The sequence below is a fragment of the Melopsittacus undulatus genome, chromosome 15, assembly GCF_012275295.1.
Source record: "Melopsittacus undulatus isolate bMelUnd1 chromosome 15, bMelUnd1.mat.Z, whole genome shotgun sequence".
In the NCBI taxonomy this organism is placed as follows: domain Eukaryota; kingdom Metazoa; phylum Chordata; class Aves; order Psittaciformes; family Psittaculidae; genus Melopsittacus; species Melopsittacus undulatus.
This window is the reverse complement of record NC_047541.1, coordinates 4,665,109-4,677,626: the sequence shown is the minus strand read 5'-3', so window position 1 is coordinate 4,677,626 and position 12,518 is coordinate 4,665,109. Positions and strand designations below refer to the sequence as shown.

General features: G+C 46.8%; 1 protein-coding gene across 2 annotated transcripts in view; it reads left to right on the top strand.

Annotated features, from left to right (window-relative positions):
- Positions 1 to 12,518, top strand: part of ARHGAP32 (Rho GTPase activating protein 32) — a 167,824-nt gene that overhangs the window by 91,371 nt on the left and 63,935 nt on the right. For both annotated transcript variants that reach the window (XM_034069493.1, XM_034069492.1), the window contains one exon: positions 10,351 to 10,437. In XM_034069493.1, coding sequence (XP_033925384.1) covers positions 10,351 to 10,437 — 87 coding nt within the window. The remainder of the gene's footprint in view (positions 1 to 10,350; positions 10,438 to 12,518) is intronic.

The window sequence follows — 12,518 nt, the reverse complement described above, 5'->3', positions numbered from 1 at the left end:
ACAGAGAGCTTGGAAGCTGCTACTCACTGATTACAGGCTGCTCCTGAGGCGTAGGCTGTGTAATTTGAAGGCACTGACTTCCTTCATTCCCTATTGTTTTCTCTGGGCCATTACAACCCCCTGTAGACCCATTTACTTTGGTGTACGAGAAGCAATCCTATAAACTTTCCCAAGTTCTCATCCCAGAAAACACAGCAGCCGGTGGCACTGTTTAATACGTTTCCCAGTGTGACAGTTAAGACACTTTGATGGAAAGCAGTTTTCCAAGGTTTGGGAGAAGCAGTGTATGGGATGGGGAAGGAGCTTGAGTTTCTTCACAACAGGGTTAGATTGCAGTTTTGAAGCAGCTTGGCTTGAGCATCACAGATTCCCTGGGGTATTTTCCTGTTTTCTGGAAGAACAAAAAGAAGCTTTGAAGAGGGGAGAGATCAGTTGATGAGGAAATCAGTTCCATCAGTGTGATAGAAGTGTATGTCCCTGTATGATGTACATGGGATGGACTTGAAAACTCTCACCTTGCCACATCTTCCACTCCACTTGTTAGGGAAATAAATAGGAAAAACGTGCAACTTCCCATTTTAACCTTTGAATTCAGGAAGAGAGATGTGAGGAGAGGGAGCTGACTGCATTCCCTTCCTTCAGGGTGGAATTACTGCCTGGGGAGGGCAGGCTGGCTGTAGCTAGGACCAATTCCATGGTCAGGAACTCTTTAAGTGCCTCTTTGTGAATAGAAATGATCAGAGCTTGATATTATGGCCTAGGTAGCTGCAGCAGCAGTGTTCCAAAGCATGGTGGTCTTCAGAACTTGTGGGTCTTTGCATGGTTAAATGACAAGGCATGCTTACAGTTGACCCTAAATTCTGGGGCTGGAGGTAAGGAATGATCCCCCTGTTAGTGGTCACTGTGCTCAGGAGCTGAATGGGAAAGTCCTGCCAGGGAATAATGATCTGCCAACTTCGATTCTGCACGTGCCCCAGGACCATTTGTTCCATAGTGATAGTACAGGACCCCCAGAGAAGCAAATGTGCTCAGGCTCTTAACTGAGCAAGGGGCATTTCGACAGCAGACTTTTCACCATCAAAATGCTTGTTTTCCTTAGGGAATATGTACAGGGAACAGAGAACCCTTGTACCTATGCGCTAGGGCACGCATCCTGCATCGATCTGCACGGGGGACTGCAGAGGAATTTCATGGAGCTTTAGCTCCGTGATCCCAGTGGGAAAGGACGAGGAAGGAGGAATCGGCTTGGCTGGAGCCGTGCTGGGCTTCAGGCATGTGATGGCAGTTTGCTGTCATTTGTTTTCTTTCCCTTTGAGCTGCAGCAGCAGCTTTCTCTGCCTCAACACAGCCCCTGCCTGCATTCCCTCCCTCTCTGTTGCTCTTGGCTCTTGTTAAACTCCACGGCTGTCTTGTGGGACCTTTCCAAGGCGAGAGACAGGAACAGCGCAGCTTGCTCCCCAGTGCAGACTGAGCATGGAATGGGCAGCGTGGAAGCGGAGATCGGGGCTGCGGAGGCACATCTCCAATGCTATTCATAGGCACTGAAGAAGCAGCAGCACTGGGAAGAGAAGGGAGCCAGGGAAGCGAATGTGGGGAGTTTGATTTGGTTCTTCCAGCCTGGAGTTCCTGCCTTTCGGAGCTGATGCCTGGAAGGTTTTTGTGCTCAGCTGCTGGGAAGCTACGGAGGGACCTGGAACCGTTAGGCCTTGGCTAGGGATCCATCCATGGGAAGAATAGATCGTTGTAGCAGGGGTAAGTAGCATGCACAGCCTTGCAGAGATCCTCTGTGCTTGAGAGAAGATCCTTTCTGCTACCGGCACTCTCTAAGCGTGATGCTAGCAGCAAACCAGCAGGAAGGATGGTGCTGAGCGCTAATGTGGCAGGAAGGGACCATTCCGAAGGCGGTTTTACAGGCACTGGATCCGCTGCAGTTTCCAGGGGGAGTTTATGGCATTCTGTGCAGGCTGTCTCCCATTACAGATTTGAAAGCTCAGCACAATGCAAACTGTGGCTCTCCTTCCCGAGGCCTCTGGGAAGATCCCTGTTTCTGAGGTACCCGGAATTAAGTGGGAATGGGGCTGGGAACATCCCAGGAATGATTTCCTTCTTTGGCTCTTGAGATACACGGTTTTCTGTGTCTTTCTGTGTGTTATCAGTGTGTCTTCTACTAATTCATGAGGGCCAGTAAAAGAAGGAATAGATCCCATTTTAGGGTGCTAGATGTGTTCCAAACTGTTGCTGGTAATACCTACAACGCTCCCTCTGTGCTAAGGGTGAGATTAGTAAAGGCTTCTATTTTCAATAAGGAGATTTTGGAATTTACTTCATTTTCTTTGATCTTTCCTGCATCTTCATTTTAAAACCATGGCTGGAATATGAAATGTTGGTAAGGGGAGTGTGTATTTGACTTTGTGACCCTTCATTCCGTATTTCTTTTTGAGGCAGGTATGTATGTGTGTGACTCATAGACTGGAATAACTCCTTCTTCAGGTGCAGGGGCACACAGTACTCACCTTTGATGCCATATTGACAGGAACCATAGGAAAATACACAAGGACAGACAAGGATTTTTCCATCTGTAGCCAGTGAGGTGTTAACCAGACAAAAGCAGCTTCTGGGCTTTCTAGGAATGACTTTGTCCCTGTGCCTGCCTATGGAATTCCTGCTGCAGGCAGCTCAGTGCCGCTCCAAGCCCTCAGTTAGCAGTGCAAACCAGTACAAAGCATCTCGGAGACCCCTACAAAATGCTTCTGAGGGTTGCCATTGCTCCTTCATTTGGGAATAGTAAATCACTGTGAGCTTGTAGGATGCGTCCTAACTTCTCCCTTTGTGCTGGCTCAGCTCTCCGCTTCTTTTGTGCAGGAGAGTTGGACTTTCATCCGCTTCCCATTTCCTGCCTATCTGTGCTCATTGCTTTTCATTTGGCCCACTGTGACTTTTACCCCCTGCCCCCAGATTTGTGGGCAAGGGGCATCTCTTTACATCCTTTTTTCCCCCTCTGTTGGCTTCATTGAGTTCATTTGAGTTCTTGGTTAATGTTACTGGTGATGCAAAGATCTGAGCTTGAGATTTGCCATAAGCTAAAGCAACTGAGACCTTTATTGGTCCTATATTGATGTGTTTGGCTGAGCAGAGTACCCAGGACCAGCTGCTCTCAGAGCACTGCAGTTTGCTTCTCACACACCAACTTCAGCAGCTGGGACATTTAAGTTCATTATTTGGGATCTCTCTGTTGGACTTGGGGCTTTCTTCTCATGCTCATTCCTTCCAACACACTTCAGTGAGCAGCCAGGTTTTCTGCTTGCTTCTCCCTTTGTTACCTTGCGTGTTCCAAAAGGTAGGAATTCATTGGGATCAATTTGCTACGCTCCGGAGCTCAAGGGGACAGACTCCTCACAAGGCACTATGCAGCTTAATAAGACATGTGACATGGGGAGACACGTGGGGCTGCAGGCGATGTGCTGGTCACTGCTTCAGTGCAATCATTTCATCAACAACATGCCATAATAGAGGCTCTGTGTTTGCTGAAGCCAGATGCATTCACGGCTCTCAGGCTGGGCTTGAACTTCACAAGAGCTGTGGTTTTGATTCCCATTGTAGGTGTGCTAGCAAAACAGGCTTTTTCCTTGTTGTTTTATCCCATGCATGTTCTATAATGGATAGCTATATAGATAATATATCCTTCCCTGTGAGGGTGCTGAGGCACAGGGTGCCCAGAGAAGCTGTGGCTGCCCATCCCTTGCAGTGTTCAAGGCCAGGTTGGATGGGGCTTGGAGCAAGCTTTAAGGGCCTTTCCAACCCAAACAACCTGTGATTCTGTGGTATGATTCTATTATATGCCTCTTGGTGGTAATAGAAGTCATAGATGGAGTTAGTAACAGATTCTCTTCCTTCATCTTCTAGTTCTTAATCCCTGAAGCACACGTCTAGTGGCAGAGTAGCCCTGGAGCCCTGGACTCTGCTTAACGTGGTGTTGGCTATGGCCTATTAAGCTACCAAGGGTGAGTTTGAGGAAGGACTATGATTCCCTGCACCCATTCACACTGCTCTGGCAGTGATTCCCCAGTTGTGGTCACAGTTACTGGATGCAGGGACTTTCCACGTTGTCACCATGTGTAACCGATTACCCCATTGTATGTCTGGCAGCAGTACAGCCACCCGTGTCCACGCTGTTTGCCACTGCTTAGTGTCATGTTTCATTGCTGTCTTCCAAAACCCCAGAGACTGGAAGTAGTTTCCCCCATGAGAAGAGGAGAAGAAAGAGGTCATTATGGAAGCTAAAACCATGCAGGAATGAAACAAAGCTGCTTGTAGTTCCGTGTTTCTCCCATGTCTTCCCAAATTCCATTACAAGTGAGAGAGGAGACACAGGAAGATGGAAATCCAGGTTTCACCCAGCTAAGGTGAAAAGCAGTTTTCAGCCTCACTAGCAATGTTTTGGGTCTCATTTATCTCCTGGCCACTATTTCTGTGGACTGGAATACATGGAGTGAGCAAGTTTCTTAGCAGTCAGTTCACTCAGGGCTTTAAAGACAAAAGTCAAAGCCACTAAACTCCATCCAGGTGACAATTCCAGCTTATGGAGTGTTCCAGGATGCAGTCAGCCATGAAGAAGTGCCCCACACAGCGCTCTGCATGCAGCCACATGGAGGGCCTTGTTTTAAATAGATACTTGAACTTTGTGCAAGCATCCTGTTGTCAGCCCCGAAGAACTGGGTTTGCCTCCTGGAGTCCCTGATGGCTGCATTGAAGATGTTTTGATGTCTGTTTCATTGCTTAGGAAGATTGATCTTCTTGCACGTTGAGAGGAAATCAAAGGGTGAGACCACATGAGAAAACATTTGCAGCTTAATACAGGAAAATCTGGGGAAGAAGTGTCCGTGACACAGCTCTCTGGGATTTTATGTCTCAACAGGCTTAGGCACCAAATGTACTTGGCTTAAGCATTAGAACCGACTCCAGCAGCGTATACATCAGCTGCCTGTGTTGCCAGCTCAACCTGCAATCAGGGATTGAAAGTGTGGTCGTTCCAGTGGTGCATTTGTCTCTCCACTGGCTTTTGGGGGTATTCCTCTGCTTGGCCTTGAATCCCCCCTATAGATACTGAGATGCACAGCACATGTCCATGGCCTCCTTGTAAGCCCATACTGAAACCAGCATAAAACAACCCAAAGGAGACCTGGTCTTGTGCCTATGAGGCACATACGGAACTATGTGTGGTTGAAGCACCTCAGGGCTCCTGCTGCAGGATCAGTATCTGCCCTTTTCTCTAGCTGTGCATATTTATGGTAGGATTTATTAGTCTTGAAGGTGAAGCTCACTCGAAGGGATGCTGCCTGCTGAATAATCATGCTTCCATCGGAAAAACTTGTCCCATGTGATTTGCAAGCTTAAAATAGTTCTGAAAGTAACTACAGGCAAAATACACATCCCACAACCTTTCCTATTTACTTAGTGCTTGTACTTGCAGGAAAGCCAGCCTCGCCAGTACACCTGCGGTTTGCTGGGGCTTGTGTCTGCGAAGAGGAGACTTGAAGCCAGGAGCTAAATTCGCCTCTGGCACTAGTATCCTCCTAATATAGTATCCTAATATCCTAATATCCTAGTATCCTAATGATATTATAGACTGGTTTGGGTTGGGAGGGACCTTGAAGCTCATCCAGGTCCAAGCCCCTGTGTCCAACCTGTCCTTGAGCACTGCCAGGGATGGGGCAGCCACAGCTTCTCTGGGCACCCTGTGCCAGCGCCTCAGCACCCTCATAGGGAAGAGCTTCTACCTAAGAGCTCAGCTCAGTCTCCCCTCGGGCAGGTTAAAGCCATTCCCATTGTCCTGTCCCTACATCCCTTGTCCAAAGCCCCTCTCCAGGCTTTTCTCAGCCCCCTTATGATGCTTCTATGCAGATGTATCACCTACATATTGCACTATTTGGATCATGTTTGTGCTTGGGTAAAGAAGCTGCTCTGTCAGAAATGTTCTTTTCCTGCTCTGAAGCCACAGTTCAGTATGAAAAGGGTAAAGCAAAAGATGGGGAACCCAGTGGGAGGATAATTAGTACATTTAGCTGGAAAAATCTGGAGCAAGGAAAAATAGGCCAGATAAATACATGGATGGTGTCAGAGTCATGAGTTAGAATATGCTTCCCTGCTTGAAACCGTTTGCCAGCCTAGGATTTCAAACACCATCAAATCCAAGCCTCAAATACATCAAAACCTGGGTCAGGAAGGTGCCTCAGTGCAGGAGGACTGTGTGTCATGGGCTCAGCTAAATGAAGATGGAGTGGTTTGTGAGTCACCAGCATGATTTAGGAGATAGGGGGAAGTATTGGCTATCAGGGACTGGAGCTGCCAGAGGGAATAAAAGCTGTTTCTTATAATAACTCTGCATCTCTGAGTGGGATCAGTGTTAACTCTTTTAATTTCTCCAGGATTTATCCCAAGGATATTTGGGAAATAGGAGCCTCGTGTTTCTTGCTCTTGGCCACCAGACATGCTATTCACCCCATCCATACATTCCAAAGCGATGCATAAAGGTGGCATTTGTCCTGTGGTTTTTATTCCCTCATCTGATTTGCTCAGTTGCACAAACATCCTAAATTCCCATGGAGGAGGCAGGAGGTGGTGCAGAAAGAGAGGAGAGACTAAGTTTGCTCCTAACGCTGTCAGGAGGAAAAGCATCAGATGTAATAGTGGTTTGGAAACTTAATGAGCTTTTGCTGTGCTTGAGCTTTCGGTTGCATGTGTCTGGCTGCTTTTAACCTGAAATTCCAGCTCGGAAAAACATAGAAGGATTACCAGGTTTCCTTGGAACAATGACACATCCTTTGCCAGGAAAAGCATCAGCCTTTCCACTGACTTCAGGCTCCTGGCAGAGGACTTCTGCACCATTCTTGCCATCTCTGCTCTCCCGGAGATCTCCACAGATGTGTGTTGTGTTGGAGATGACACCTCTTGCAGCTCGTGCTTGCCAGGGAGGCTGGTGCATCACTGTCTGCCCCATCACGTTCCTCCATCCCGCCTGGAATGCTGTGCCAGATGCTGCCAGTTGTGGGATGTCACAGCAGGACAGGTTGTGGCTTCAAGTGAAAGGAGTGGGTCTGTATTAACTGACTTCATAGCAAACTTCTAATAATACCAATATCAGGAAGCATTGCAGTTTCATAGAATCATAGAATGGTTTGGGTTGGAAAGGACCTTAAGATCATCCAGTTCCAACCCCCTAACGTGCTCCAAGCCCCATCCAACCTGGCCTTGAGCACTGCCAGGGATGGGGCAGCCACATCTTCTCTGGGCACCCTGTGCCAGTGCCTCAGCACCCTCACAGGGAACAGCTTGTGCCTTAGAGCCAACCTAAATCTCCCCTGTTTCAGTTTGAACCCATCACCCCTTGTCCTATCACTACAGTCTCTGATGAAGAGTGCTTCTCTGTCATCCTTGTAGGATTCCATGTAGGATTCATCCTTGTAGATTTCTCTTCATCTGTAAAGAGGAGTTGTATTCATTTTATGTACCTGATTACTTTATCATGGAATACATGTTTCACAGGAGAACATGTGTTTGCACTACTCAGATACATGTGTGCAAGTGATATCCATGTGTTCCTGACTGTTGGAAGCAGAGGGTAAAATAAGTAAGGTTCAGAGATGTATGAAATCTGTCCTTCCCCAGTTTTTCACCTATTATCCTGTCATCAGGAGGGCTGGATGACGGAGTTAACATCACTCAGCACACAAGGCAATGAAAGCCAAAGCTATTCAAATGAGCTTATTTAGCATCTAGGGTCAGAGGCAGAGCAAGGAGGAGCAGACACAACCCCACTGACCTTGTAAAGCATCAGCTCTTACTTGGTAAGGATTTGGCACTTCAGTTTAGTAACCAATAATCCTGATGCTGGCAATGGATTCCTGTAGTGCTTTTCCTTGAAGTGATCCTTCAGAGCTCCTGCAGTTCCTAAGAGGAGGACCCAAGGATGTGACTGGTTTAAAGCCTGTGGTCACCCTGACAAGTGAAGCACCTACCTCTGCTCACATTAAATCCCTCCCCAGTCACCAGCCCTCGCTTTTTGGCTCTGTGTGGGGAACGTGGCAGGTCCCATGTGGCTTCCAGGCAGGTTCACAGTGGCCTTGTGGAGCTCCAGACAAACCAATGTGTCTTTAAAACACACACTGCTTTGCTCCAAGCACAGATCTGCCAAGCTTTGATGCCAGGAGTGTTCTTGGAGCAGAATGGAGCTTCCAAAGCTGCTTTGGAGAGGAGGGATGAGGGTGTGAGTTTTGTTCTTAGCCCCAGTTCTGGGAGGTAAATGCACAGCATTGCACCTGGTAAAACCACTGAGCTTTGGAATAAGCCTTCTGAATGTGCTGTATCATAACCTATCCTACTGTTCACTCTGGTGCTCTTTAGCTCTACAAGAGGAATAAGCAGTAAATCATCCTGTCTTTATCTGCTGGCTTACCAGAGATGAGCTGCTTGTTCTCAGACTACAGGAACTAGAGGCACTTGTAACCTACTCCTGCCCCTGTGTGTGACCAATAGTCTTGGCTGGTGAGCTCTGCTCTGGGAGGCAAGATTGTGTATGAGCAAGGTACATTTTGCCTTTCACTCTTCCTGGTGATACCATGAGGTCCCAATTGCTTCTTCCTCCTGCTCTCAATGTCTTTGTTTCTATTGGATTTCTTATAGTTACTCATCCTTTGGCAGATCACTGTAGTAGGGAGTACAGCTCTTACCAGTCAGTGTGAATGTGCTGGTAGAGGGAAAATGGCCTGGCTGCTCTGGAGTTTAATACACTCACCTGGTCCTTGTGGATGTGTGCAGGAAGGCAAAGGAGGGGACTCACAACGATAGCTTGACATAACACAGCACTCTGTGCTATTCAGGCACCTGTTAAACCTCACAGGAGCATCCTTAGGGCTTTCTTTGCATATCATGAAATGCTTCCACTGAAAAGCTTAGGGTACCATGAGTCACTCCTATCTGCCTGTGCTGGCTGAGCACAGCATTCCAGTAACAAGTGTACCTCCTGAACCTAATGTGTCCTATGTGCTTATTGTGCTCAAGAAGTTTGACGTGTTTAGAACGTGAAAAATGAGCATTTTGGATCCTGTATCAAGCCACATCCCTCTGAAGGATGCAGTTTAACCCTTTGCTCAGTCACCATAGATGCTATTCACAGGTTGTTTCAGCTGCCTCACACTTCTGCTTCCATTTGTTGGGATTCTTTTGCTCTTGGCCAATAGTGATTTTTCCAGACTTCAGCTTTTCCAAAAGAGAACCAAGTCTCTTGTCCCAAAAGGCCTGGACTCTTCCTCTGTGCTTTCTGCTTTTAAGCTGGCATCATTTCTGCTTAACAAAGTGCTGTCACTGCCATTTAATGTCTATCACACAAGGAATAAAGGTAGCTGTGATGGCTGTATGAGTGCTGAGAGGTTGAGATCCTCATCCTGCTCTGTGTGTAATGGAGTTTTTCATATGGATATTCGTGCACATATATATATATATGTATATATATATATACACATACAGTTTTTAGTTCCTGGGTCTCTGTGCTGGGTAATGATCTCTTGTCTTCCAAAAAGTTGTTTTATGAAAGAGTTTCCTTTTATTATTTGCTTTGCAAAGTCTTAATTTGCTTCTGATCACTTTTAATGGTGACTTTTCAGAGAAGATGATGGAATACAAGCAACTGTACATATAGGATGTTAAACTAGCAGGGGCAGCAGGACGAGGAGTAGTACTAGTCAAGGCACTTGGTACATTCAGTGCATGTAAGGAATGAGGTGGTTAAATCTCTCCTCCCTGCTCTGAAATGAAAGCACATCCTGATGTTGTATTTAATGACTGTGTATGCCATGAATGGTGCCATAAAGCTCTCTGTTGTTGTAAATTGCTTGACAAGGCTGAAACGAGGAGATCTGGTTTGTTACCTAATGTCTGCTGAACAGATTGAATAGAAAATGAATAAAATGGGGGGGGGGAAATCACTGTTATCTGATACATGAATATTTATAGAGATAATTCAGTGAACAATCGATTTTGCAGACTTCTGAGCTTTAATCCCTGCCTTCAATACTCTGCCTTCCTAGGCTGGTTTGATTTTTGTGCCATAGTTTAAAGCCATCAGGTGAGATGCCAAAATCCAATGGCATTCCAGTGCAAGCCGTGAGTACTCGATGCTTTCTCTCTGACAGCTCCAGACACACAAACACATCCCAATTCCCTACTACTCAGCATGTCTTGGAGCAAGTTGATGTGAACGTTGTGCTTCATGCATTATTACATGCCTGGCTTATCCCTGCTCACTGACCTGGTCTTTCTCTCTTTCTCCACCCCATCCCTTCTCCCTTGGTGTAGCTTTCGCTCCCGGAGGAACAGAATGAAGTAACAAGAAATGGCTGTGAATCCAAGGAACTGGTCTACCTTGTACAGATCTCTTGTCAGGTAAATGCTGTGGTTTCTAGCCCCACTTTGGTTTACAGTGTGTTTGGCAGCACAGTGTTTTGATGGGATGCTTCTCGGTGGTGGGGAGGTGGGTTTCTGCTTCTTGCTTTGGGTCCTCCAAAGGATGCTGTGTGTGGGACTGCAGGGAGCTTATTGTAAGCAAAGGACCATCAAGGGGAGAAAAAGGAGACTGTAAGCAAAGAATCCTTGTTTCAGTGTGTGCAGAGCTGCTGGATGAGTAGCCCAGAGATGCAGAGCTGCTCCATGAGTAGCCTAGAGATACTGGCTGCTGGCTGCCAGGAGATGGGGATTCTCCATCTATGTCTCTAGACATCTGGCATGGAATTCTTTCACTGCCTTTCATATCCAAATGCTTTGGGCAGATAAATCTGCTGCTTTGGACCCTGTCTGCTGTGATGGAGATAGTGACTTTGTCAAATGCTGCATAACAAGTGATCAGATTTTAGTATGTTGAATTGAATTGTTGTTCGTGTGAGATGTTGCATGGATGGATTCAGCTAAGTGGGATGCCTGTGTTTGGTCCTCTTGGCATAGCAGTTCTTTCTGGGATTCATGTCAGAACTTCTTGAGCATCCATCTTAGCAATTTATGCTGGAATCACTTCAGTGCCTGTCGTTTTAGAGCTCTTTATGTGATCCTGCTGACATTTCTCAGGTACCAAAAGGAAATGTACAGCCAAGGCACGCCTCTGCTGCCTACATGTGAATTGCTGAGGTAGGAAAGTGTCTTTCTGTTGGGTATTGGGTTGTACTGGCTCAGTGGCATTAGTACACACAGAGAGAGGCAGTGAGTTCCAAGTGTACTTGTTCCTCTCCTCTAACTGTGTGTGCAAAGCATCCTGCTCTGTATTGAAGGTGGAGCTTGGCAAAAGCTGCACTACAGCAGTGTACTTGGTGTGATACAAACACACAGGATAATTCTTCTCTGTTATCCTCCTCTCTCAGATGCTTTGCAGGGATGTGCCCGAGAACACAGTGCAGAGATTTGATTTGTGTGGTGAATTCCCTGCCTTGGCTGAGGAAGATGATGCTTTGCAGCTGCTGTCCAATAGATCCAGAGGCTGTGAACGATAGAATCATGGAATGGTTTGGGTTGGAAGAGATCTTAAAGCTCATCTAATCCCAACCTCCTGCCTCAGGGAGGGATACCTTCAGCTAGAGCAGGTTGCTCCAAGCCCTGAATGTTCAGCCTGACCTTGGACATTTCCAGGGATGGAAGCACTTCCATGTCCAACTGCTGGGAAGTTCTGGTACCTTCTGCTTTCCTGTTTTCTATTCTCTTTTAAGTAATCTTCCCAGCTCACTGGAATTCCTCCCTACCCCAGCCATTGATTCACCTCTTGTGTGTTAGTCTATGTCCTTGTCTCTCGGATACTTACACAGCTGAGAAACTTGTGGCATCTGGATTCAATGAGTGGAAAGGCATGGAATGAACTGCACAGCTGAGCATCATTCCTACCATGGAGATACTTCACCCCTGACACCTCGTGGCCTCTCCTAATGTCCAGGGGAAGATTCCATTCTATCACACATTGGACACTGCCGGTGTCTGGATGGATTTGGCTCCATGTTAGAATGGAATGGGAGGTGTGAAATAGCTCATGGAATGATAGTGCAGTGGGGGAGAGACTTTTGGCAGGATGCACTTGGATAAGGCCCAAAATATTGAAGGAGGGAGCAAAAAGGCCTCTACAACAGAGTTTACTTTGCTCACCCTTCGGATGTGCTTGCAGAAACCTTGGCACTTCTCAGATGGACACAGGGAAAACCAGTTCTGTTGATGAAGGCTAAACCCATGGCCATTTAAAAGCCTTAAGATACTTGGGGTTTGTCACATAAACAGCATGGGGAAGAGGAAGGGCATTTGGCCATCCTGGCAATTCTAGATTACAGACCTTAGAGAAGCACCCCAAAGCCCTTACTTTTGGGGTTGAACTTATTCTACTGCTGCTCCTCGCACAGTGTGGACTCTGCAGCCCCAGTCTGTGTTGTGTGGTCCATTAAACGACATGGATTTTATCCTCTCACTCTGTAGCAGGCAACAAACCAAAGCTTGTGAAC